The following is a 27544-nucleotide window of genomic DNA, read 5'->3' on the forward strand; positions in this document are numbered from 1 at the left end:
CAAGTTACAATTTACCTCATCTGTAAATCAATATCAACTTAATTAAAGCGCCCAGCTCTGGCTATGATCGAGAGTGTCCTCTTTATCTGTGTATGTGGCTTAATAGCATATGCATTGCACATCATATTAAACTTCACAAAATGTACATAAATTAGTTCAACATATAGAATAACACGCGTTCTATTCATACTATGTCATATAGAATTAAATTTCAAACAAGCTCAGTCTTAAAACGCATTGACAACATAATGAGTAATGCTTTATTTTTAGCTGCGAAACTATTTCATTAATTATTTTTTTCTGTTATTCTATTAGTTCAATATTATACTTAAACTCTGATTTTACAGATTATCTAAAGTGACTCCGAAAGATAATAAATCTTTTTAGTCGGTAATTATTAAGATTTTTTTTCTGTACCGTGAAAGCTAGTGTTTTCATTGTTGATTGCATTATATTGATATTATTGATTTGACCTATATTGATGCTATTACATTTTCTTAATAAACCAATAACATTAAAATTCCTTTTACACATGGCCACCCATTTAAAAAAATAAAACACAATATTTCTTTCATTAATTATTTTATTAAGTAGAAATTACTTATTTTTGCAACAAGTACAAAATAGAAAATTGAACTAAGACATTTTTCAATATATTTTCAGAGAGCTAAATACATATATATTTTAAAATAATTGTATGGGTTAGAGTGACTTTGGTTTGGTGGTGGGTTAAAATATCGAGGCTGTGGTGTTAGGGCTAACTTTAGGCGTAAGGGTTTCAATTTGAAATCAAATTTCAATGAATGTTAAGAAACAAGGAATTAGATGAAGAATTTGGTAGCAGTACAATTATTGTATTAAAAGCAATACTGCAAGCAGTGAAGAAAATGCAGAAGAAGCAATCCCAATATTTAGCTTTGATGCACCAAGAGCGTTTCAGTGAAATTTTAGTTCCAGATAACTTGGTAAAGAACTTTTTTAAGCGCTTGGCGCTGAGATTTTTCCTTTGCATTAAAAGAAACAGAGCCACCCGGGCGTTTTCCGAACTGGCACCGAAATTAGAAGTTGAGAATTTTTGTTCCGCTGTAGTGTCCTTTAAGACTTCTTTCTCGCTCTTGTTTAGGAGAACATCTGGTTTTGAATCTTGCTTCATCACGTCTGTCACGATCTTGTAAAGAGCATCTTCAGCTCGCTTGGCCTTCTCCCTCTGCTCGCTGTTGTATCGGCTGATGACAAACATGGTGGCCAAAAGTGCGAAGAAGCTTTCACACATGACTCCAACTAAAAATATGGTGATCCTTGGTATTTTGGAGTCGCTCATCGTGCGAGGCATAGTTCCACTGAGAGGATACGATAATAGAAATGAGATAATTTTTGTTGATCTTTAGTCTGTATTAAAACAATTATTTTTTTAAACATGATAATTCTTGAAAAAAGAGGTTTCACTTGTGGTGAAATATTTGAAATTATTGAATTTATTTTGCATTTTATGGTTCAAAATATAATCAAATATGAAAATATCTATCTATCTATCTATCTATCTATCTATCTATCTATCTATCTATCTATCTATCTATCTATCTATCTATCTATCTATCTATCTATCCATCCATCCATCCATCCATCCATCCATCTATCCATCTATCCATCTATTCTATTCTATTCTATTCTATTCTATTCTATTCTATTCTATTCTATCTATCTATCTATCTATCTATCTATCTATCTATCTATCTATCTATCTATCTATCTATCTATCTATCTATTCTATTCTATTCTATCCTATCCTATCTATCTATCTATCTATCTATCTATCTATCTATCTATCTATCTATCTATCTATCTATCTATCTATCTATCTATCTATCTATCTATCTATCTATCTATCTATTCTATTCTATTCTATCCTATCCTATCTATCTATCTATCTATCTATCTATCTATCTATCTATCTATCTATCTATCTATCTATCTATCCATCCATCCATCCATCCATCCATCCATCCATCCATCCATCCATCCATCTATCTATCTATCTATCTATCTATCTATCTATCTATCTATCTATCTATCTATCTATCTATTCACGTAGCCACTCCTCCATCTCTCTATCTATAAACACCGTTGAAACATCCAGATGTACTTACGCTATGAAGTTTAAAAAGACAGCATTAGAGACAAACATAGTGACCAGGAATGAAATCTTCTCTCCAGAGTAAGCTGGGATAAGAAAGACACAGGTTGTCATCAGTGTAGTGAGCAGCATAGGAGTGATTATGGTAATGGTGTAGAAGAGCCAGCTTCTCGAGATCCTGAAAGTCACTCTGTACAGCACATGACAAGTGTAGGATGTTATGAAAGAAAATTTGAGAATATTACAAACTCTTTGTAATAACTGGTGTATATGTATTTTAATAAAACTAGAAAGATATGGGAAAGCAATTAGTTTTTCTGTGTCGCTTAATGCTTGAGATGGAATTGTAGTCTGTGGAAGATGTTTATCAAAGCATAAAGTAGTGAAGTGACAGTTAAGATGTTAACACTACAGCGTCGTTTTTGGCTCGGGGGTAGTTTTGACACTTTCTTTATGCGCTCAAACTTTATATTTCCCAGATGGCTAGGCTCTGGTAGTTTAGAAAACAATTAAATATTAAATATAAAAAGATGTATATGTTAATTTATCGTGAATATTACATCTTTCTTTTTTTTTAAAATGATCTTTGAATTGTTAAATGTAAATATATTGAAAGGTAGATAAAGGTTTTATGATTTACTTCTAACAATTGCTAAGTCGAAACGAAGCAAGCTAGAAAGAGAGAGTATCGTAGGTGTACCCGTCAAAGTCTCAAGAGATGTGTAAACAGGAAGTTTGCTAAACATTCGTTTCGAGCACGTTCAAGTTTTTAAACAGAAGATCGGAGAATGAAAGCGCGTTAGTTAGAAAAAAATGGTTTTATTTTTTGTTTCTAGTCTGAAATGCTTATACTAAAAGAAAAGAGAGACAATAATAAACTAGGGTCCTTCAATTAATAAGTTTTAAGCTTCAAGTTAAGTACTTTTTAAAAACAATTATAGAAATTAAGTTATATTGTATATAAATAGTGTGTGCTTAATCGTTTAGTGATATCGACTTGGAATAAATTAAAATATTTTTGTTTCGTAGAAAGGATCTCTGTAATGACCTCAACAAAACAAATTATCTTTGATATGAGTAAATATGAAAACCACACATTCCACTCGTAGCTAGGAATCTGTGGGCCCGGAGGGGGGGGGGGAGGGAGCTTGGTCTTTTTAGGGGACCTTGCATTTTGAGATTCGACATCATGGCATGAAATAATGTAAAAAGTAAAGTTTCCCCTTTCAGACCTTGCGATCTATGGGTCAGATGATGTTAAGGTCATCTATTTCTTTGAACAACTGTTAACGAGCAGGGTGTTATGTGGCCAGCACAACGACCAACCGCCTTTACTTTCCCCAACTAAAGTCAGGTACCCATTAGAGCTGGGTGGACTCAGGGGCGCCCTAAAAATCTCGAAATTCAAAATCCCAGTCTTCACCGGGATTCGAACCCAGGACCTCAGGTTCGGTAGCCAAACGCTTAACCATTCAACCACCGCGCCCCCTGAAATAATGTACTTTATAGATATATGTCTAAATTCAAATTGGTACTGCATTTAAGTAAAGTTAACAAAAAGAAAATAATCATTAGGACTCTTTAAATGAAGAATACCGTTGTTTAATGGCGACATAATGTTAAAGGGACGATGTTTCACGCCGTGCTTTCTGTGCAGTAAAGACATCTATATCATATTCATATTTAATATTTAATTTAAAATAAAATTTAGGGCATTCATTTGGGGGTCCTCCGTCAAGTGGGTGTCCGGGGGTCTTTCAATTTTGGACCCCACATCCCCCACCCAAGCTACGCCACTGATTCCACTGTTACACTTTCATATTCTAAAACAAACTAGATAGTAGATAGTATTGCAACTGAATAAACGAAGAAAGAGATGGGAATGTACAATATAAAACACATTAAATTATTTGCATACTCAGCTAAAGGCTCATAGGTATCACCAACATCATAGTGGAAAGTGCTCATATTTTGATGGGTTATCTCCCATTCCCCTGTGAGTTGAAATGGATCTTGCATGTAGTCTATAGTTTTAGTTCGTACTTCGAAATGGCAATTTTCAGGAAAAGGCATGATTAGAATTTGACATTCCTAAGAAAACAATAATGATTATTATTATCGTCAATAATTTTTACAATATTCAGGTTAATGGTCCCTACTGAATTATAGATTGTCATGACTTTACGAGAATTAGCGATACTTAAGATTTTTATTAGCGGCCCCCGAAAGGGGAATAACCGCTTTTAGTTTTGTGTGGTTTGTCTGTCTGTCCGTTTGAGGGATTTAGCTGCACTCCTCCAAAAGTCATTTTATACATAACAGTAAGTTTGCTGTAAAATAATATGTATCTTTACCGGTATGCAACAATGTCAAATTTCTAAAATGACTTATCTAGATTTAAGAATTTCAAAACTTTTATGAAAATTTAAATAGAAGTTGTTTTTTTTTATGTTTCATGTTAATTTTTTAATAGAATTCGATAAGCTTTAATATAATGGTGAGGGGAGGGACATATAAAGATGATAATAATGAGTAACTAACAACGTCAACGTATGAGTACCTACGTAGCGAATATTTGCTCATTTTGAGTGGGTCTGGAAAGAACGACCCACGAAAAGTAAGAAAACACTGTAGATAAATATGTATATCACACGTACATTTCATTTTATTAACCAGGGTATCAGATGTGTACATTGTTTTTAACCATCTGAGTATCAAATGTGTAAAGTGTTTTCATTCATCTGGGTATCGAATGGATAAAGTGTTTTCATTCATCTGAGTATCATATGTGTAAAGTGTTTTTATTCACCCTGAGTATCAAATGTGTAAAGTGTTTTTATTCATCTGAGTATCAAATGTGTAAAGTGTTTCTATTCATCTGAGTATCAAATGTGTAAAGTGTTTTCATTCATCTGAGTATCAAATGTGTAAAGTGTTTTTATTCATCTGAGTATCAAATGTGTAAAGTGTTTTTATTCATCTGAGTATCAAATGTGTAAAGTGTTTCTATTCATCTGAGTATCAAATGTGTAAAGTGTTTTTATTCATCTGAGTATCAAATGTGTAAAGTGTTTTCATTCATCTGAGTATCAAATGTGTAAAGTGTTTCTATTCATCTGAGTATTAAATGTGTAAAGTATTTTATTCATCTGAGTATCAAATGTGTAAAGTGTTTTCATTCATCTGAGTATCAAATGTGTAAAGTGTTTTTATTCATCTGAGTATCAAATGTGTAAAGTGTTTTTATTCATCTGAGTATCAAATGTGTAAAGTGTTTTTATTTTCTTGGGTATCAAATGTGTAAAGTGTTTTTATTTTCTTGGGTATCAAATGTGTAAAGTGCTTTTATTTTCTTGGGTATCAAATTTGTAAAGTGTTTATATTTTCTTTGGTATCAAATGTGTAAAGTGTTTTTATTTTCTTTGGTATCAAATGTGTAAAGTGTTTTCATTTATTTGAGTATCTAATGGGTAAAGTGTTTTTATTTTAATTTTTTTTACCTGGGTATCAAATGGGTAAAAAGTTAGGTCCAGATAGCAAGTAGTTTTGAGAAAAACAGGTGTTTTCAAAAAGATGTGACCATTGTTACACACAGTTAGTTGATTGTCCATAGGTTTGATCATGACCATTTCATGGTCAGCTGCGTTGGTGACCACTAAGCTTGGGTGCCATATCCTGTGGGAAAAAAAACATATTTTTGTTAACCATTCGTGGCCTCTAAAAATAAATGGGTGGTTTTTAAAGGCCCCTAATCTACATTCTGGATTCGATCTCAAGGCACTTTAATTGGGTAAGCCAGATATGTGGAGAAATGCTTGACAGACCTATTCTAACACTTATTGCTAACCAATTATAGTGGATGGCAAATTATTTTTGGTAATTTATAATCGTACTAGAATGTAATAGAACGAAACCTGAACTACTGGCCTGAATAGCACAGTCCACAGCAATCTGTTCAATACTTAACATAGTATGGAAAGACAAATGCCTGACATTGAGAGAGATTCTGGCTAAGGCAAAGGACAGAGAGGAAAGGAGAAAGACGGTCGACGAATCTTGGATGGTGCCCCAACGGCCAAACAGATTAAGGGGTAGTAAAGGTAAATTTACAATTGAAGTAGAATGTACTAGAACTATGTTATATAATATAATAATTTTATACATTGAAATCTACTTACTCATCCAATGTTAAAGGCATGCAGCTAACGCCTTCGTAATCCTCTGAGTTCCAAGTGAGATCATTGTCGTCCCAGTTGACTTCCATGTAACTGACTGTGGTAAAAGACTGCTCCAGATCATCAGAAGCTAACACCTGGAGGACCGAATAGAAGCAAGACTTTGTTTGTCAAATAAATACATCATCCAGAGTGGGTAGTGCTGCTTATATCTGACTAAAGTAAATTTAAGTCACGTGACTAAAAGCATGGAACGAGACCGATAGCCATAGCCAAGTATATTTCTATCCTTATTAAGGCACTTATCTCAAAATGTTCAAAATTTGTAACAGATAGACAGAGTGAGTGGATATAAGCTTGGTAAAAAAAAAAAAAGAACAATATTCATAAAAAAAAATTCAAAAAATTATACTGGCGCTCATGATGGAACTATTATAATTAAACTATTCGTTTGCATGATACAACTTTTTTTATTTGATTTGTCACATTTACATAAGGCCTATATATATTTAGATATGCATATTAAAACAATATCAAGAGCAACAAAAAAAAAGAGAACTACCAAGTAACTAAAGCATTGATTAAATAAGTAAAACCAAACAAACCTTATAAGAAGTGAAATGGCATTAATTATTTTGAATCAATCCTATAATTAAGTTTAAATAGATCTATGTTAATAATACTTTGTTTGCGATTGGAAATATTTGTCTTGTATTAGTTTTTTTCTTTATTTACTACAACGTTCCTGTTTAGAGCATGCTTAATGTCCTCTCGTCCAATCACTTTTGTGGCCTAGTTGGTGGGTTCGTTGGGTGAGCAGGTATCTGGGCGAAAGTTTGCGTGATGCCTTCTCAAAAGCAGTCTGAAACAAAAGTCTTGAGTCTCCACGATCAAAGGCCGACATGCTAGCTACTGAGCTACTTATACAAATAAAAGGTAAAATATCTACAGTTTACAAATTTTTTAGCGAATGATCTATTTTTCTACACAATTTTTTACACCATTTCCATTTAATAAAATTAATTAATTACGTATGATTGATCAAATATTTGTTGTTTTTTTCTGTATAAATGTATGATCATGAACATTAATCAACTAAATAATATTTGTGCAAAATTTCCACTTAATCCGAGAATGGGAAGTGTAAGAAATATCGGGTACCGGATTTCCATCCACCCAGACAGACAAACGGACGGAGTTAATAAAATCGTTGTAAAAAAAAACAAAAAAAACAACAACAAAAAAACAACAACAACCAGCTACTAAAGAACTAGAACATAGATTAAACATAAATAAAGACTTTTACCTCGTAAACCCTGAAGTTAATGGTCAGATTGACTTTTGACATCCTCTGTGCAGGACAAAGCTTCCCACGAACTGCTCCATGGGAGAGAAGTGCAGACTTTAAGGTCACCTGGGCCTCGCGATATTTAGACATAGATTCGTTGAGGGCTGACCACACATTGGAAAGTGGCAGAACAAGTATCAGGAGGATTAACCTCATTGTATTCTATGTATGTAAACTTTTTTTTCTTTTCCTTTTCAGGTCTTGATTCGACGAACTGGACACAGTTAAGAACTTTATTTTAAAGGACACTTTGAGAGGCGCTAACTTTTCATTCTAAAAAAATGACGGGTCTTTTCTGCTCGTAGCAAAACAGTACAACGCAGTACCAATGCTATCAATGAATGTGATTTATGGGCCTGGTTTCCTGTTATCAGGCTAGCTGCTTTGTGGCTAGTTGAATTTACTCAGCGACTCTGTGTTTCGACCAAAACTAATGTGTGAATTGAATGAAAACAAATAACAGCTCTCAGACCTCTCCCAATGAGTCATGGCAGTTTGGTGTAAACTGGTGAAACATAGCGTTTCAAGTTTGCTTTGCCAACAAACACCAAGTAGCTTAACGAACACTTCCCACTCAGGAACATAATTTATTACATAATGAAAACGAGAGCATTATGGATCTTGCGTTTTGAAATACTTTATAGCTTTAAGTTTATCTCCTTTTTTAAAAAAGCCAATAGCTAATTAGGGTGTTAAGTTAAGTGTCCAACACAACGACCGACCACCTTCGCTTTCATAAGTGTCTGCCAGGTAGTGACACTTGAGATCGGTTAACATCTTATTTGGTGAAGTCGTCAAATTAAGAATGGACAACCAAATGTTTTGTAGTGTACTATTGTAAAAATATTGAAACACAATTACTATAATGAAGCAAACCAACTTGACAGCGGAAAATACTTTAAGAAATAAAATGTCAACACTGAGGAAGAGCAGCAATCCCTTAATCCAGGGGTTCTCAACCTGTGGGTCGCGACCCCCTTCAGGATCGATTGACGATTTGCCAGGGGGTCGCCAAAGACCATCGAAAAAGTATATTCTTCTATTGCTGTGTGTGTGAGCGGGGGAGGGGGTGGGTCGCGCCAGAGTGGGGGATTGTAAAAAGGGGTCGCCGAGCTTAAAAGGTTGAGAACCGCTGCCTTAGTCCCATTCGATACATCTAAATCAAAATAGTTTGAAGTGTGCAAATAGTGTGTCTCTGGGTGTGCAAATAGTGTGTCTCTGGGTGTGCAAATAGTGTGTCTCTGGGTGTACAAATAGTGTGTCTCTGGGTGTGCAAATAGTGTGTCTCTGGTTGTGCAAATAGTGTGTCTCTGGGTGTGCAAATAGTGTGTCTCTGGTTGTGCAAATAGTGTGTCTCTGGGTGTGCAAATAGTGTGTCTCTGGGTGTGCAAATAGTGTGTCTCTGGGTGTGCAAATAGTGTGTCTCTGGGTGTGCAAATAGTGTGTCTCTGGGTGTGCAAATAGTGTGTCTCTGGGTGTGCAAATAGTGTGTCTCTGGGTGTGCAAATAGTGTGTCTCTGGGTGTGCAAATAATGTGTCTCTGGGTGTGCAAATAGTGTGTCTCTGGGTGTGCAAATAGTGTGTCTCTGGGTGTGCAAATAGTGTGTCTCTGGGTGTGCAAATAGTGTATCTCTGGGTGTGCAAATAGTGTGTCTCTGGGTGTACATTCTATAATTATTATTTTTTAAAGGATGTAACTAAATATCATAAAAGCCGGTGCCCAAAGGAACAATGTTGAACTCTCCAGTAACAAATCTGAAATTAATTAAAAGTAAAAAGAAAAAAAAAACCTAAAGGCCATTGATCTAAGCTTTTTTTAATGTGTTAAAGCATGCGTCCTGGCCAGTCTCTTTTGTGAACCTGTTGGGGAGGGGGGGGGGGGGTAAAGTCTGTCTGGGAGAAGGTTTCTGTGCTGTCTTTCTGCTCTCAACAAACACAACTTAACTTAGATCGGGATTTGAACTTCAGCCCCCCTCGATCAAATGTTAACTCCAATCCTTGATTGCTTCTGTATTTTGTTAAGAACAGAGTAAAAATGTCTTCTCTTGGCTTTGCAAATAGTGCAGCCACCAGCGCTTTACCTTTTGTGAAGGCTAGAGATTTTAAAAACTTAAAGAAAACAACATGAGCGCTTATCTTATAACAAGGCCGTCCTTATTTAATTGGAGGCCCTAGGTGAAGTGAGTAGCGATACCCAAGGTGAAGTGAATAGAGTGGCCCCAAATAAAATAGGAAAACACAAAATTAAACCAAAAGATATGCAGTGAATTATAAAACGTGCCGTATCTATATCAAAATCAACACATAAGTTCAATTCCTATAGCACCGATACCACGAATATACTTCAGTGACGATTCATGATCACCAGGCTAGAAGCAAAGTTTCGACATTTCACCAGCAGGAAGAATTAATGGTCTACTAAAATATGCAGTCGAACAAGTAGATATAAACTTAGTAGATATTCGCGAATAAACCTTGAAAAAAAAAAGCAGCGATTAGATCTGGGCAAGTTGACAGTTCTGCTATGTTTGTGATTTAAGCCCTGTTTCGCAATTCTTGTTCTAAAAATTTTTTTTTTTCTTTGAGTCTAGTGCGAGACCCCCACTAATCAGAGGTCTAAAGCGACTACCTAGTTTGCCTTTGCCTAAGGCCCTCCCTGTATACATATATATATATATATATTTATATAGGTAAAGTATATGAAAATACCTAGCATTAATACATTAATAAATGCAGTATCATTGAAGACAATGAACAAGGGAGCCTGTACACAAATACCACCCAGGCCGTCCACCTATTTGTGTCTACTTCCATACACTTCGCAAAATCTTTTGAGTTCTTCTAACGTCTGATGGTACACTGGTATCTTTCTTGACAGGCAATGATTATTGCACAAGTGATATAGATTCCATTGACACAAGCGTGTTTCAAACCCACACTAGTTTTAACAACATAAAATAGTATCTCTTAATGAAAGAGAGTACCCAACTGATTCGTTAATGTAGAGATAACTCGTGAAAATTAAAGCAATATGGAGAATGGAGCAGAACATTTCTGAAAAGAGAATCACTCTGGTTTCAACAAAACTAAATGCTTTTAGCTATTCAAACACTATCTAGCTGTCAGTGTACGCCGAGATGGTTTTTCCCCATTTGAATACATGTTTTATTTTTAAATAGTTTGTAGATTATTTTAAAAGACTAAATCGATGCTGATGCCTATCGCTTTTCAACGTATCGTTTGGGTCAGTATACATTTTAACAGATGTATTGAAAAACAAGTATTTTTAAATATGTCAGTTGTTTTATCGTAAACACCCCTCTCCTTCTCATGGCCTAATGTAAATACTATTAAGTATCTCACTAGCTACACCGCTTCGTACAGAAAGTTCAGCCTGAAGCTGTAAGTAAAAAGATGATTTTTTTTTTGTTAGCTATTATGTGTGTTGGTGTGCTTTAAGGAATAATTTAATAAAGAAGAATAATTTATTTCTGCAATAATCATTGCCCATTTTCCTTTCTTTTCCTCAATGTTAAGACTAGGCCAAGTTGACATACAGCTCATTGATAAGCTAGGTATGGAGTTATAATGGCTCAGAAGTTTATCTAGTTGACGAGGGTCTACAGTCAGAGTATCGGTGAAGTATCGGCCAACCTTTCATCTTGGTCAAGGGATAATATCCTTTACCTGGTCAAAGGTTCGTGAAAGGAATTGATCTCTTTGAAGAGGTCATTGATAAACCAAATATTTGTCCGACGTGAACTGTGTGTTGTATCACTGTGGAGTGCAAACAAGGGCCGGACTTGCTGTAATGCCTACTATAAGACAACTTATAGGCACTATTGCTTAAATTGAATCCACTTTATTTATTTAGTCTTTAGAATAGAAATACGAGACCAGTCTTTCTGACTCCAAAACAGAGAATAAACTAAAACAAGAAGGCTTAATAATGCTGATCATGACTTTCTTAAAGCTACATTGGATCTGGTGGACTATCTCTGCAAACTGTGTCTCGGCACTCCTCAACGGGTCCATGTCAGCATGGCGAGAAGCTAAATCCAAACTCAGATCTGACCTGTTGTCTCACCGGGCAGTCATCGAGAAGTTGTGTCCGGCAGAATCCAACAGCAAAGTCAACATGGAGTTTTATTTTTACACCTATGGGGTAAGAAAATGAAACAATGTTATCTAATTTTAAGGCAGAGCGTTTTTTTTTTTGTAAAGTAACTATTTCAGACATTTTGATCTTTTGTAACTCATTTGTTTCTTTAACGTGGGTGTCATGTATCTATAAAATTATCGATTTTCTATAGCACTACTTTCATGCTTATAGCATGCTCAGAGCGCTTTGGTCCAATCTCATTTGTGAACCTGTGGGGGGGGGGGGGATCTGGGAGAGGTTTTCTGTGCTGCCTTTAGACGCTCAGTAAACACAACTCTGCTCAAGTCGGGTGTCGAACCTCAAGCCCCCTTCATAGGTAGCCAAACCAAGTCAAGTCCAAGCGTACTTAGCCTCCCGACCACGCTTCTCACATTAGGTTGAGGTGGGAACATCCCTAAGTTTAAAATGTCAGTCTTCAACGGGATTCAAACACAAGAAGCTCTCGCATTTGCTATTTTTTTTAAAGCAATTTTAGAAACCATTAATTATGAAGTAGTAAAGTTGTGCTCAGCATATAACCGTTGAACTGGTTATGTCTTAAAGAATAGGACACTGTTAAATAATTGATTTCTTGGTTGATGAATACAACAAAGTAATCTCTGTGTAATTCAACTTTAAAAAAAAAAACACTCGTGTACAGAAAATAGAGTTTCAACTGACTTAATTGAACAATGGGGGATGGTGGCTGAGTGGTAGATCGCTTGGCTTCCGAACCGAGGAGGCTCGATTAAATTTGTTTGAGATTTGATTCGGTAGATGCAATTTTAATAGAAAAAAACATGATTTACGTTAGAAAGAAGAGGCGATTCGATATTGTGGTGACCACACGACACCTTCGTTAACCGTCGAGAAACAGATACGCTTTTTGTCCCCTGCTTCAGTAGATTGTGAGATCTGAATGTTTAAACCTTACAAGGTTTAAATAGAAATCGAACCTCTCACTGCCATTTAGAAAAAAGCTCACTAATTTAACCAGTTTCTTAAGCCCCACAACTTTCTAGTTTCTTTGGCTGGACAGTTTTCTAGTTTCTTTGGCTGGACAGCTTTCTAGTTTCTTTGGCTGGACAGCTTTCTAGTTTCTTTGGCTGGACAGCTTTCTAGTTTATCTGACTGGACAGCTTTCTAGTTTCTCTGGCTGGACAGCTTTTTAGTTTCTCTGGCTGGACAGCTTTCTATTTTCTCTGGCTGGACAGCTTTCTAGTTTCTTTGGCTGGACAGCTATCTAGTTTCTCTGGCTGGACAGCTTTCTAGTTTCTCTGACTGGACAGCTTTCTAGTTTCTCTGGCTGGACAGCTTTCTAGTTTCTCTGACTGGACAGATTTCTAGTTTCTCTGGCTGGACAGCTTTCTAGTTTCTCTGGCTGGACAGCTTTCTAGTTTCTCTGGCTGGACAGCTTTCTAGTTTCTCTGGCTGGACAGCTTTCTAGTTTCTTTGGCTGGACAGCTTGCTAGTTTCTCTGGCTGGACAGCTTTCTAGTTTCTTTGGCTGGACAGCTTGCTAGTTTCTCTGGCTGGACAGCTTTCTAGTTTCTCTGGCTGGACAGCTTTCTAGTTTCTCTGGCTGGACAGCTTTCTAGTTTCTTTGGCTGGACAGCTTTCTAGTTTCTCTGGCTGGACAGCTATCTAGTTTCTCTGGCTGGACAGCTTTCTAGTTTCTTTGGCTGGACAGCTTTCTAGTTTCTCTGGCTGGATAGCTTTCTAGTTTCTCTGGCTGGACAGCTTTCTGGTTTCTCTGGCTGGACAACTTTCTAGTTTCTTTGGCTGGACAGCTTTCTAGTTTCTCTTGCTGGACAGCTTTCTAGTTTCTCTGGCTGGACAACTTTCTAGTTTCTTTGGCTGGACAGCTTTCTAGTTTCTCTGGCTGGACAGCTTTCTAGTTTCTCTGGCTGGACAGCTTTCTAGTTTCTCTGACTGGACAGCTTTCTAGTTTCTCTGGCTGGACAGCTTTCTAGTTTCTCTGGCTGGACAGCTTTCTAGTTTCTCTGGCTGGACAACTTTCTAGTTTCTTTGGCTGGACTGCTTTCTAGTTTCTCTGGCTGGACAGCTTTCTAGTTTCTCTGGCTGGACAGCTTTCTAGTTTCTCTGGCTGGACAGCTTTCTAGTTTCTCTGGCTGGACAACTTTCTAGTTTCTTTGGCTGGACAGCTTTTTAGTTTCTCTGGCTGGACAGCTTTCTAGTTTCTCTGACTGGACAGCTTTCTAGTTTCTCTGGCTGGACAGCTTTCTAGTTTCTCTGGCTGGACAGCTTTCTAGTTTCTTTGGCTGGACAGCTTTCTAGTTTCTTTGGCTGGACAGCTTTCTAGTTTCTCTGGCTGGACAGCTTTCTAGTTTCTCTGGCTGGACAGCTTTCTAGTTTCTCTTGCTGGACAGCTTTCTAGTTTCTCTGGCTGGACAGCTTTCTAGTTTCTCTGGCTGGACAGCTTTCTAGTTTCTCTGGCTGGACAGCTTTCTAGTTTCTCTGGCTGGACAGCTTTCTAGTTTCTCTGACTGGACAGCTTTCTAGTTTCTCTGGCTGGACAGCTTTTTAGTTTCTCTGGCTGGACAGCTTTCTAGTTTCTCTGGCTAGACAACTTTCTAGTTTCTCTGGCTGGACAGCTTTCTAGTTTCTCTGGCTGGACAGCTTTCTAGTTTCTCTGGCTGGACAGCTTTCTAGTTTCTTTGGCTGGACAGCTTGCTAGTTTCTCTGGCTGGACAGCTTTCTAGTTTCTCTGGCTGGACAGCTTGCTAGTTTCTCTGGCTGGACAGCTTTCTAGTTTCTCTGGCTGGACAGCTTTCTAGTTTCTCTGGCTGGACAGCTTTCTAGTTTCTTTGGCTGGACAGCTTTCTAGTTTCTCTGGCTGGACAGCTTTCTAGTTTCTCTGGCTGGACAGCTTTCTAGTTTCTCTGGCTGGACACCTTTCTAGTTTCTTTGGCTGGACAGCTTTCTAGTTTCTCTGGCTGGACAGCTTTCTAGTTTCTCTGGCTGGACAGCTTTCTAGTTTCTCTGGCTGGACAACTTTCTAGTTTCTCTGGCTGGACAGCTTTCTAGTTTCTCTGACTGGACAGCTTTCTAGTTTCTCTGGCTGGACAGCTTTCTAGTTTCTCTGGCTGGACAGCTTTCTAGTTTCTCTGGCTGGACAGCTTTCTAGTTTCTTTGGCTGGACAGCTTTCTAGTTTTTCTGGCTGGACAGCTTTCTAGTTTCTCTGGCTGGACAGCTTTCTAGTTTCTCTGGCTGGACAGCTTTCTAGTTTCTCTGGCTGGACAGCTTTCTAGTTTCTCTGGCTGGACAGCTTTCTAGTTTCTCTGGCTGGACAGCTTTCTAGTTTCTCTGGCTGGACAACTTTCTAGTTTCTCTGGCTGGACAGCTTTCTAGTTTCTCTGGCTGGACAGCTTTCTAGTTTATCTGATTGGACAGCTTTCTAGTTTCTATTGCTGGACAGCTTTCTAGTTTCTCTGGCTGGACAGCTTTCTAGTTTCTCTGGCTGGACAGCTTTCTAGTTTCTTTGGCTGGACAGCTTTCTAGTTTCTCTGGCTGGACAGCTTTCTAGTTTCTCTGGCTGGACAACTTTCTAGTTTCTCTGGCTGGACAGCTTTCTAGTTTCTTTGGCTGGACAGCTTTCTAGTTTCTCTGACTGGACAGCTTTCTAGTTTCTCTGGCTGGACAGCTTTCTAGTTTCTCTTGCTGGACAGCTTTCTAGTTTCTCTGGCTGGACAGCTTTCTAGTTTCTCTGGCTGGACAACTTTCTAGTTTCTCTGGCTGGACAGCTTTCTAGTTTCTTTGGCTGGACAGCTTTCTAGTTTCTCTGGCTGGACAGCTTTCTAGTTTCTCTGACTGGATAGCTTTCTAGTTTCTCTGGCTGGACAGCTTTCTAGTTTCTCTTGCTCCAGCTTTCTGGATTCCCAGGAATCACAAATTTCTAGTTTCTCTGAATCCAATTCGTAATCTCATTTACTTTTATTTCATTGTTTCCCGATGTAATCTTTAAACCAAAATTTTTTATCTGAGTTTTCTGTTCTGGTTAAAGGTTATAGCTGGCGACGAGGTTCAGCAAGCATTTAGCTCAGTCAACTATGTAGAGGTGCATTGGAAGGACTTAGATCTACGCTGGGACCCCAAGGACTATCATGGAGTGCATGTCATCAACATACCATTTGATGAGTAAGTTTATTTCTTTGCAAAAGCGATGAAGAAATAATTTTTTTTTTTTTTAGGTTCATTGTTTGGAAGAGTAATTATGACTATAGGGCCCGATCTTTAAACCATTATAGTTAGATAGCTCTGTATGGGTTGAAGTCTATTTAAGATTAAGATTTAAGCCTTCTTTATTGATCCTTATGGAAATTTGTTGTGATTACAAGGACTCATTTCTCGTATAAAGACAACACAACAGAAAAATACACATAAATACAACAGACAACATAAAGAGTTCATTCGGCGACTACACACAGGTATCTTGGTGCATTTCATGTTCCCTGATCAATGAGTGGCGGTGATAGAGTCTGACCGAGTGAGGTACGAACGAGTTTTTGTACCGCTCCGTTCTTGTTTTGATTGACAGCAGTCGCCCACTTCGCGACGACCTAGCGTAGTTCTGATGGAGCGGGTGGCCGTTGTCTTCCAAGATTTTTTCGATTTTTCTTAGGCACGTTTGTTCAAAAAGTTCTTTTAAATGTGGTAATGTTGTGAGTGTAATTTTTGATGCTTTTTTAATCATGTTTTCTAGACGTTGCAACAGTTTAGATGAGACGTTGCCTTGCCAACAACTTATTCCGTATGTTAGCAGATTTTGTACAGTTGCGCCGTAAAATGTCTCTTTATCTTTTTGTTTAATTTAAAACTGTTGAGTTTGTATAGAAAAAAGAGTCGCTGGGCTGTTTTCTTTGTCAGAGTTCCAAGGTGGTCTTCCCATGAAAGCTTGTTGTTGATGATAACGCCTAGATATTTATATGCCTTTACTTGTTCTATAGATGTAGTGTTTATTTGCAGTTCACGTATAGTTTGTTTTTTCTTTCTAAAATCTATTATAAGTTCTTTAGTTTTTGTTACATTCAGTTCTAGAAAGTTGTCGGTGCACCAGTTTGTAAACTCTTCTATCGAGCTTCGATACTGAGTTTCATCTCCTGAAATAAGACCGACTATGGCAGTATCATCAGCGAATTTAATGAGTTTAACTGAGTCATAGATGCTTCTTATGTCATTAGTGTAAAGAGTGTATAGTACAGGAGAAAGTACACAACCTTGTGGAGCACCCGTACATAGTACTCGAGTTGACGATTTGGTGTTGTTGACTTTAACATACTCGGGCCGTTGGGTTAAAAAGTTTAGAACCCATGCTTGTAAACTAAGGGCTTACATTTAAGTTACTCAGTTTGTTTATCATTAGATGTGGCTGTATGGTATTGAAAGCCGAGGAGAAATCTACGAAGAGGACTCGTGCATATGTTTTGGGTATATCGAGATGCTTATAAAGCTGGTCCAAAAGCAATAGAATGGCATCCTCAGTTCCTCTAGCTGCTTTGTATGCAAATTGGTGAGGGTCTAGGCTGTTATTGACTTTTGCTACAAGTTGTTTAAGCATATATTTTTCAAAACATTTCATAACAATAGGTGTTAGTGCAACTGGGCGGAAATCATTTAAGCAATCTATTTTTGGTTTCTTAGGTACTGGTATGATTTCTGAAGTTTTCCAGATGTTTGGAATTACGCACGTTTGCGATGACTGGTTAAAGATATGACAGAAGATAGAAGAAATTTGCTCCGCACATAGCTTGATCAGCTTGCCACTAATTTTGTCTGGTCCAGAAGCTTTTAATATTATTAAAAAGCTCCTTATGACCACTAGCGATTAGACCATATCTCTAGCAATTAGCAATCAAAAACTATTTTGCAGTAATAGCAACAAAAAATTTTCATGCATCGATCACGGGTATGCAATTTTAATTTAAACAAATTGAACACGCATCGACAATATAATATTAACAATACGTTACTATCCAGTGAACGATTTGTCGGTGAATGAAATGCCTGTGAACGATTTGGCGTGTCATTGGCTATGTCTTTCCAGTTGTCGACAGTATGAAACTTTGACAAAATAAGTTCTGTATAACCACAAGACCACCTTACAATAAAACTCGTTTTTCCAGTTGTCGACAGTATGAAACTTTGACAAAATAAGTTCTGTATAACCACAAGAACACCTTACAATAAAACTCGTTTTTCCAGTTGTCGACAGTATGAAACTTTGACAAAATAAGTTCTGTATAACCAGATGAAAGCTGTATAATAAAACTCATTATTGTCATTGGAATCTTATATGATAGCATTGAACTCGCAGGGTCCATCCCAATGCTTGGACAAATTATTTCTCCAGTGTGGTTGAAATAGTAAGACAAAGTCTCCTTCTAGAATATGTTACTGTGTACTAAAGTGTTCTGAGTTTTTCTTAGTATTTACCCTTTTACCTTTCCATTATTTTGTTGCACCGTTGGTGCACCATGCAAGATTGGTCGACCGTCTTTCTCCATTCCTCTCTGTCTTTTGCTTTAACTTCTCTTAAAGGTAACATCTGTAATTTATAAGATGTCATGTCCTCATCCTTATGTCCACACCATTCAGACACATTGCTTTTCTAACGTGATATTGAGATGATTGTTTGAACTGCAATAGATATTCATAGCGTCTTTGTAAAACGATCACATTTTACTTCTAATGAAAGAATGTGGCATCCACATGTCATAGTCACCAACTCTGTTGACGTGGACAAACTTTTAGTGACACCACTGAACAACCGGCTTCTAGTCCGCTATGATGGAGATGTGCTGTTACATGGCCCAGCATTCCTCAAAACTACCTGCTCCACTAACCTCACCAAGTATCCTTTCGATCATCAGGTAAGTGCTGCCAACTTAGTGCTCCAACCTAGTGCTGCCAACTTAGTGTTCCAACTTAGTGCTGACAACTTAGTGCTGCCAACTTAGTGCTCCAACTTAGTGCTGCTAACTTAGTGCTGCCAACTTAGTGCTCCAACTTAGTGCTGCCAACTTAGTGCTCCAACTTAGTGCTGCTAACTTAGTGCTGCCAACTTAGTGCTGCCAACTTAGTGCTCCAACTTAGTGCTGCCAACTTAGTGCTCCAACTTAATGCTGCCAACTTAGTGCTCCAACTTAGTGCTGCCAACTTAGTGCTCCAACTTAATGCTGCCAACTTAGTGCTCCAACTTAGTGCTGCCTACTTAGTGCTGCCAACTTAGTGCTCCAACTTAGTGCTCCAACTTAGTGCTGCTAACTTAGTGCTGACAACTTAGTGCTGACAACTTAGTGCTGCCAACTTAGTGCTCCAACTTAATGCTGCCAACTTAGTGCTGCCAACTTAGTGCTGCCTACTTAGTGCTGCCAACTTAGTGCTCCAACTTAGTGCTCCTACTTAGTGCTGCCAACTTAGTGCTCCAACTTAGTGCTGCCAACTTAGTGTTCCAGCTTAGTTCTACAACTTAGTGCTCCAACTTAGTGCTGCCAACTTAGTGCTGCTAACTTAGTGCTGCCAACTTAGTGCTGCTAACTTAATGCTGCCAACTTAGTGCTACCAACTTAGTGTTCCAGCTTAGTTCTACAACTTAGTGCTCCAACTTAGTGCTGCCAACTTAGTGCTGCTAACTTAGTGCTGCCAACTTAGTTCTACAACTTAGTGCTGCCTACTTAGTGCTGCCAACTTAGTGCTCCAACTTAGTGCTCCAACTTAGTGCTGCTAACTTAGTGCTGACAACTTAGTGCTCCAACTTAGTGCTGCCAACTTAGTGCTCCAACTTAATGCTGCCAACTTAGTGCTGCTAACTTAGTGCTGCCAACTTAGTGCTCCAACTTAGTGCTGCCAACTTAGTGCTCCAACTTAATGCTGCCAACTTAGTGCTCCAACTTAGTGCTGCCTACTTAGTGCTGCCAACTTAGTGCTCCAACTTAGTGCTGCCAAATTAGTGCTGCCAACTTAGTGCTGCCAACTTAGTGCTCCAACTTAGTGCTGCCAACTTAGTGTTCCAACTTAGTGCTGCTAACTTGGTATTTCAACTTAGTTCTACAACTTAATGCTGCCAACTTAGTGCTCCAACTTAGTTCTCCAACTTAGTGTTCCAACTTAGTGTTCCAACTTAGTTCTACAACTTAGTGCTGCCAACTTAGTGCTGCTAACTTGGTGTTTCAACTTAGTGCTGCCAACTTAGTGCTCCAACTTAGTGTTCCAACTTAGTGCTGCCAACTTAGTTCTCCAACTTAGTGTTCCAACTTAGTGTTCCAACTTAGTTCTACAACTTTGTGCTGCCAACTTAGTGTTCCAACTTAGTTCTACAACTTAGTGCTGCCAACTTAGTGTTCCAACTTAGTGTTCCAACTTAGTTCTACAACTTAGTGCTGCCAACTTAGTGTTTCAACTTAGTTCTACAACTTAGTGCTGCCAACTTAGTGTTCCAACTTAGTGCTCCAACTTAGTGCTGCTAACTTGGTGTTTCAACTTAGTTCTACAAAGTAATGCTACCAACTTAGTGCTGCCAACTTAGCTGAAGTAATTACGTAAGAAATTAATAGACAAGAAAATAAACAGTACTAAAAAACAAAGAGCATATGCTTTTATTCCCTATTTTGTCACTTTAATTTGCAGGATTGTGAAATTATCTTCATTCCTTTTCTTGATGACTGTGATATCGAAGTTACAAGAGCTGGAATTATGAAGATGCCCGACCCTTTTCATTTACAAGGAGAATGGACGATTGTTTATAGAAATATTTCCTTATCTTCTTACGAAGGGACAAACTTTCATTTGCCCCTTATTAAGTAAGTTGTTGTTTTTTCTTTAAAATAAATAAAAATAGAGTTTATGTTTGTCACTAAACTCTCCGTTGTCCCTTACACAAGGGTTTCTCAAACATTTTCACGTAACCCCCATCTACACAAAAATTATATTATTTAAGTGATTCTTTAAGCCAGCTCCCCCAGTGGGGTCGGAGGAGGAGCCTTTAACATATTCTTGCGTTTTGAAATGCAGTAATGCAATATCTTGGCGTCTAGTGTACACTAATTTCCAAAGTTAAAACACAACAGGTCAAATTAATTGAAAAAAGTGTTTTAAAGCGATCTTCTTACATTTTTAAAGGTCCAAATTTGCAGGGGAAACGATGCACCGCTTATAATAGCATTTTAAACAAGCAAAAACATGAAAACTAATAGTTAAAAATTTAAAGAAAAAATATTCCTACTTTATTATATCTCAGTACTGTAGGATTTATTTATTTTTTTCAATATCAAACGATATAAGTATTTACCACTAATTAATTAATTAATTCATGTTTTGTTAGATACAGTGAATAATTGTGTGAAGTTTTAATTTGATCAGAGAATGTGAAGTTGGAGAAATTTTGTGTACCAAAATTGTACCAGACAGACAGAAGAACAGAGTGATTAGTTATACGCTATGTAATTAGAACATACTTTTACTTTTCTACCACGTTCTAATACTTACAAAAATACATTTACTAGTTATAAAATTGAAGGTTTACCAACTGACTTTTGTTATTTTTATGCAAAAATTTAAAGTTTAAAACGTGAGCACTTGAAATATATTTTAAAAATAGTTTTCTCTTAAATATATTTGCCGATTAGATATATATTTTATATGAGGAAAGAGTCCTTGTAATCACAACAAATTTCCATAAGGATCAATAAAACAGTATTAGTCTTAGTTTCATAACATTTTATTGTAATAAAATATAGTTAAAATAGGAACAATTACTTTCAAGACCAGCGTTTTCCAAACTTTTGACCTATGCGTACTATTTCTAGAATTCCCCCCCCCCCCCCCGCACTCTCTCCCCAAAAAGGATTATTTTAATAACAATCAAAATTTTTTTGAACCCCTACCTTCTCACAAATTAATCATTACTGTATCACAATGAAGTATTCCATCAGTAAGTTTATTTGTGCATGCTGCAGAGACACATCAAAAAATGGAAACATAGTTCTGACATTGAAAAAGTGGGCGTGTCGACGGAAATTGTAACCTCCCCATCCATTTCCTGATCTTTGTAGAACTTCGACTTAAAATGTAAACATAGCGCCGTATTTGAGTTTGTAAAAACTTAAAATAAATAATGAAAAGAATTAAAACCCTATGAGTATTTTTAAACAAGATTACAAAGAGAGTTTGTGTTACACAAACTCAGAGGCGGCCCCCGTCGAAGTCGGATCCCTGTCGGATCTGCATATTCGCAAATAATATTCAAGAGGTGATTTAATTTTGATGTAAAATGTTTTACACGTTTCGGATGTTCCTTCAGAGTTGAAGATAATTACTTCCTAGTCCAAACCTCCAGCAGGACGACGGGGGATGGGAGCGGGCAGGGTTTGAACCCTGGGCCATCCATAAATCTGAACGACAGTCCAGCGCGCAAACCGCACGACCAGGCAGCCATCCGATGGTCAAAAGTAATAATGTTTCAAAGATTCATTTGCCGTAAATTTAAATTTAAATTTAATAAAAAAATAGTAGATTAGTTTTAGTATATTAAAACATTACAATATTGATCAAAACGTTTGGAAATGAAAATCTACACTTTTTGTTTACACTTTAAGTTTAGAAATTGAAATTCTACATCTTAATCTAGTCTATTTTAGTCTAAACTAGATCTAGAAATTCTAGATCTAGACTCTAAAATAATTTTAATTAGAATATAAATCCAGATCTAGATATACTGTAATAAAAATCTAGATCTAGTTTAAAAAATCTAGATTAGATCTAAATCAAGATATTCCTTTTTTAAACGCGAGTCACATAACGAGGCTTAATAAACATTACTATACCGAGTTCTTTTTTCATTTCATTTGAAGAATTAATTCCATATAACGTCAGAGGAAAAAAAAACACTACGTCACACGGCCTAGCAAGAATAAAAATCGCCTTCATCTATAAGAGCCATTTATCGAGTGTTTATAGACTTTGGTGCACCGAGTGCGTTCTTTAAGCATTTCATTTAAAGAATTCATTCCATATGACGTCAAAGGAAAAAAAAACACTACGTCACACGGCCTAGCTAGAATAAAAATCGCCTTCATCATTACGAGCCTTTTATAGAGTGTTCATAGACATTGGTGCACCGAGTGCGTTCTTTTAGCATTTTATTTAAAGAATTCATTCCATATGACGTCAAAGGAAAAAAAAAACACTACGTCACAAGGCCTAGCTAGACTAAAAATCACCTTTATCAACACGAGCCATTTCTCGAGTGTTCATAGACATTGGTGCACCGAGTGCGTTCTTTTAGCATTTCATTTAATGAATTCATTCCATGTGACGTCAAAGGAAAAAAAAACACTACGTCACACGGCTTAGTTAGACTAAAATATGTTTTCATTAATACAAGCAATTTTTTCGAGGGTTAATAGACATTGGTGCACCGAGTGCGTTCTTTTAACATTACATTTAAAGAGTCCATTCATATGACGTCAAAGAAAAAAAATTCCATTACCTCACAATAGGCTAGTACCGGTACCATAAAAAAAATGTCTTTATTTACACGAGATATTTAACGAGGGTTCATAGACATTGGTGCACTGAGTTCTAATAAATATTATTTAAAAAGGATCAAAGCCACATTGTTTTTGCGTTTTGTCTGTCAGTCGGTCTGTCCGTTATCTTGATATAAAAAAAAACAACTAAAAGTTATTAAAAATTGATTAACCTTTATTTTACGTTTCAAAACATCGCAATAATTTTTAGGTATGAACACAATTGAAAAGTTTATATAATAGATTGTTCCGGATGTTTGTATAAATAGTAAAAGAAAAAGAGAATTTCAGATAAATGTAATACCGTTAATTAAATTTTTTGGATGGTCTCGTATAAAAATTAGATGTACTACAGCCACGTGGAGAGATTTTCATACCTTACTTTGGTGTTTGGATTCTGTTTTCCTTAAAAATCGGAACATAATATTAACGATAATTAGATTTTTTAATGTTTTAGGTAGAAAGTTAAATGTACTGTAAGAGAGTAGTGAGTTAAAATATTTTTCATAAAAATCCGTATAAACATTATTTCGTAAATGAGAAGATTATTTGTTTATTAATTAGAAGAGGGAGTTCAAACGATTATTTGGCGTTAGTAGATTTTTAAATAAATTCGGAATTTTCTGGCGACGATTTGTAAGAAACAAAATCCGGAACTTTCTTTATCGATTACAAAACTTCTATGTTATGTTTTACAAGAAAATTAAATGTCTAAAAAGTAATTTTCAGTAATCAATGCTAGTAAATTACTTTTTTTAATTAGATTTTTTAATGTTTTAGGTAGAAAGTTAAATGTACTGTAAGAGAGTAGTGAGTTAAAATATTTTTCATAAAAATCCGTATAAACATTATTTCGTAAATGAGAAGATTATTTGTTTATTAATTAGAAGAGGGAGTTCAAACGATTATTTGGCGTTAGTAGATTTTTAAATAAATTCGGAATTTTCTGGCGACGATTTGTAAGAAACAAAATCCGGAACTTTCTTTATCGATTACAAAACTTCTATGTTATGTTTTACAAGAAAATTAAATGTCTAAAAAGTAATTTTCAGTAATCAATGCTAGTAAATTACTTTTTTTAAAAGCCTTATGCGATTTCAAACAATCATTAGGCATAATTCATGTTTTATAAAACAATATCCGGAACATTTTTACAATTAATGAAATATAAGTCAGTATAGAAATTATGATTTAGCATTAATATGCTATTTACATAAAAAACGGAACAACATATTATTGATAATGTGTTTTTGCAACGTTTAAGCATGGAAATTGAATGTAATATAAGTTAGAAGAGCAAACAAACATTTGTTGGCGTTGATTAGTTTTGCACAAAAAAATCCGGAACAATCAATTTTAGATACTTAAAACTATTGAGATGTTATGGCAGGAACATTAAAGGGTAAATCAGATTTTCAATAGCTTTTAGAGTTCTAGTTTTTTAAATCTAATCGTGACGGACAGACCGACCAACAGACAAAACGCACAAAAATAAGCTTCTTTTATTCGGATGGGGGCACTAAACAAAAAATAAATAAAAACCGGTTTTTTTAAAAAAAGTTTAAGGAATTGGTTTAGCACCTGATCATGTTGCGACGTTACGCTACTGCACGAAAATCGCTGCATAAAAAGTCCATTTAAAAAAATGTGCGTGATATTTACATACAAAGTGCATTATTAGCCTTTATAAACAAACAGAAATGTTTTCTTTTAATTTTAGCAGCTAGTTGACCAGAAAAAACGTCTTTAACTATTATTTGTATTTGTTGTAAACATTTCCTGTACATTTTAAAAATATATTTGACTTAGTGATACTGAAAATACACAAAAATTGTCCATCTTTGTTAGCATATTGTAACATTGCCTCCCTTACATTTACGTAATTGTTTTAGAATTGGTGTATTTTTATGAAAAAATCGCTTGCATAATTAATTTTATACATTAAACGGTTTGCTTTTAGAAAACCAAAAGTAGCCGTTGCACCTAAACTTTTCAAGCCGGATTTAATGATGAAATAATATTTTTCATATCTCTTCTAGTTTTCGAGATCTGAGTGTGACAGACGGACAGACGGACAGACGGACAGACGGACAGACGGACAGACGGACATTTTGCACAAACCTAATAGCGGCTTTTTCCCCTTACGGGGGCCGCTAAAAAGGATTGATAACGACAATTCACATACACATTTTATTATTGGGGGGGGGGGTGGCATTTGAAAAGTAAATTGAATGCCTCAGAGGTTTTCTGCTCGTTGTTAACACGTCGAGCTCTGGAAAAAGGGGGAGGGGGCACACTTTGATAAATACCGCCATAATCAATCAAATATATTAAAAGTATGTTAATTTTTTTTTTATGAATCCATCAATTCTACTTAATTTTACAGATTCCAAGACAGTAGTTCACTACAATAACTGACTGTTCTTTGTTTTTCAGGGTGCAATTGACCATTGCTCGAAGTCCACTGTTCTATGTGGTCAGCGTCTTGGCACCAATGCTACTGACTTCTGTGATGACTTCATTCGTCTTCTGCATCCCTTCAAGTTCCGGGGAGAAAATTTCTTTTCTCGTCACTGTGTTCGTCTCTAACGCAGTCTTCCTTAATTTTATCGCGTGAGTATTCACACATTTATCTCTTGGAGTACTCGTAAAGTAAAGTGTCCCTTTCAGACCTTGCGATCTATATGGCAGATGATGTAAAGGTCATCTGTTTCTGTGGCTCACGGTTAACGTGGCCAGCACAACGAGCAACCGCTTTTACATTCCTCAACTAATGTCAGGTACCTAATAGAATTGGCGCAGGTGCAGAGGCACCCAAAGATCCCGAAATTAAAAACCCCAGTCTTAAAGGGTTCGAACCCTGGACCCAGGTTCGGAAGCCAAGCGCTTTGCCCTTTAGCTATCACACCTTCTTGGCTTACTGGTGCTGTAGGAATATTGTTAGCCACCACCTCTACATTTAAAAACTATTGAAGAAAAGTTGAAAAAAAAAATTCCTTTCCATAAGTTGCGGTTAGAATTTAATTTTTGCCAAAAAAAAAACAACAACAACAAACAACAACAACAAGAAACTAACAAACAAACAAACAAATTTAAGATTAAAGTTTTATATTTTAAAAGTATTCATTTATAACCGCTTCTTTTTACGTGTTTCTGATTCAGAATCTTAAGATACTTCAATGAACAAATATATCAAGCAGTGAATGGCAATCGAGAACATGTCGCTATAATGTTGTTGTTTTTTCTGATAAGATATTTAGTTACAATATCTGTGTTTTGGAGTGTGTCTGTGTGTGTATGTGTGTGTCTATGTGTCTCTGTGTGTGTCTGTGTGTGTCTGTGTGTCTCTGCGTGTGTATGTGTGTGTGTGTGTGATTCTATGATGACGGTGAGAAGAAGTTAGCGATGTGTTTGTTGCTATGCAGTGTGAATGTTGCAAGATACGCCTTCAGTGGTTCGGCTGCCTACTAGCAGTCTGGAGCTACCGGTACAAGTCAAGAACCGTCAAAAAACAATCAGTATCGTAGAATATAAGCTTTTATACAATGTTTTCTTTGTCTCTGTAAACCATGGTTTACTTCTTCGTTCACAGGGGCACTATGCCTAGAAGTATGACGCTGGACAACATGCCCAGACTGACCATATTTCTGATCGGAGTCATGCTCGGAGGTTTCTTGGCCTTACTGGCCACTCTGTTCGTAATGCGCCAGTACAACATAGAGCAGCGGGAAGATGCCAAACTGACCAGAGTGAGAACAGTTGGTAGTCCAAAACATACGAAAGTCTTTACTGCTGAATGTGTCAAAAACGACCACTCTAAGGCAAATTTGGCGTTTACTGGTGTTGACCAGAAATTGATTGGATTTACTTTACGTAGCATTCCTATGTTTCTGGAACGTTTCAAGGGAAAGAACTCAGCAAAAGTCGAGCCAAAGGGAGATAATTTTAATACGACAAATGCCAAGCGTGAATGTCGACTTTCCTGTAAAATTACTTCAAGGGAATGGGATGTTATATTTTTTATTCTGTTTCACGTGACCAGTGCCCCGTTCTATCTTTTATTGTTTGCTCTTAATTACATTTAATTAGGTTTGGTTTTCTAGCTGTATTTTAAATTATTAAATGGAAATTTTTGTACATTTTTTTTTATTAAATGGGACAATAGTATGGAATGCAAATGTCGTAACCACAGAATGTTGA

At 36.6% G+C, this 27544-nt stretch overlaps 2 protein-coding genes across 2 annotated transcripts; one reads left to right on the forward strand and one right to left on the reverse strand.

Moving 5' to 3' along the window:
• Positions 1-607: 607 nt before the first annotated feature.
• On the reverse strand, positions 608-8178 carry LOC106074907 (neuronal acetylcholine receptor subunit beta-4-like). Its single transcript, XM_056043133.1, has 6 exons — positions 7616-8178; positions 6313-6446; positions 5635-5809; positions 4053-4225; positions 2148-2324; positions 608-1340 (listed from the first exon to the last, which is right to left on the reverse strand). Exons 1-6 carry the CDS (start codon positions 7811-7813, stop codon positions 797-799), a joined length of 1401 nt encoding a protein of 466 aa, XP_055899108.1. The 5' UTR covers positions 7814-8178; the 3' UTR covers positions 608-796.
• A 7640-nt stretch (positions 8179-15818) lies between these two features.
• Positions 15819-27501, forward strand: LOC129928496 (5-hydroxytryptamine receptor 3A-like). Its single transcript, XM_056042952.1, has 5 exons — positions 15819-15956; positions 18514-18688; positions 20445-20617; positions 25781-25957; positions 26937-27501. The coding sequence occupies exons 2-5, from the start codon at positions 18515-18517 to the stop codon at positions 27427-27429; spliced, it is 1017 nt and encodes a 338-aa protein (XP_055898927.1). The 5' UTR covers positions 15819-15956; position 18514; the 3' UTR covers positions 27430-27501.
• The last annotated feature ends 43 nt before the right edge of the window (positions 27502-27544 follow it).

Source organism: Biomphalaria glabrata, chromosome 10, assembly GCF_947242115.1.
Source record: "Biomphalaria glabrata chromosome 10, xgBioGlab47.1, whole genome shotgun sequence".
NCBI lineage: Eukaryota > Metazoa > Mollusca > Gastropoda > Planorbidae > Biomphalaria > Biomphalaria glabrata.

What these genes read in the sequence shown, in the direction of transcription:
- LOC106074907 (XM_056043133.1), bottom strand. Translation starts at nt 7,813, where the DNA reads ATGAGGTTAATCCTCCTGATACTTGTTCTGCCACTTTCCAATGTGTGG. An exon ending in TTTACCCATTTGATACCCAG is followed by an intron (nt 4,226 to 5,634) that starts GTAAAAAAAATT and finishes TTGTTTTCTTAG; the next exon opens with GAATGTCAAATTCTAATCAT. An exon ending in ACCTATGAGCCTTTAGCTGA is followed by an intron (nt 2,325 to 4,052) that starts GTATGCAAATAA and finishes TGTGCTGTACAG; the next exon opens with AGTGACTTTCAGGATCTCGA.
- LOC129928496 (XM_056042952.1), top strand. Translation starts at nt 18,515, where the DNA reads ATGTGGCATCCACATGTCATAGTCACCAACTCTGTTGACGTGGACAAA. An exon ending in AGTATCCTTTCGATCATCAG is followed by an intron (nt 18,689 to 20,444) that starts GTAAGTGCTGCC and finishes TTTAATTTGCAG; the next exon opens with GATTGTGAAATTATCTTCAT. An exon ending in GTCTTCCTTAATTTTATCGC is followed by an intron (nt 25,958 to 26,936) that starts GTGAGTATTCAC and finishes CTTCGTTCACAG; the next exon opens with GGGCACTATGCCTAGAAGTA.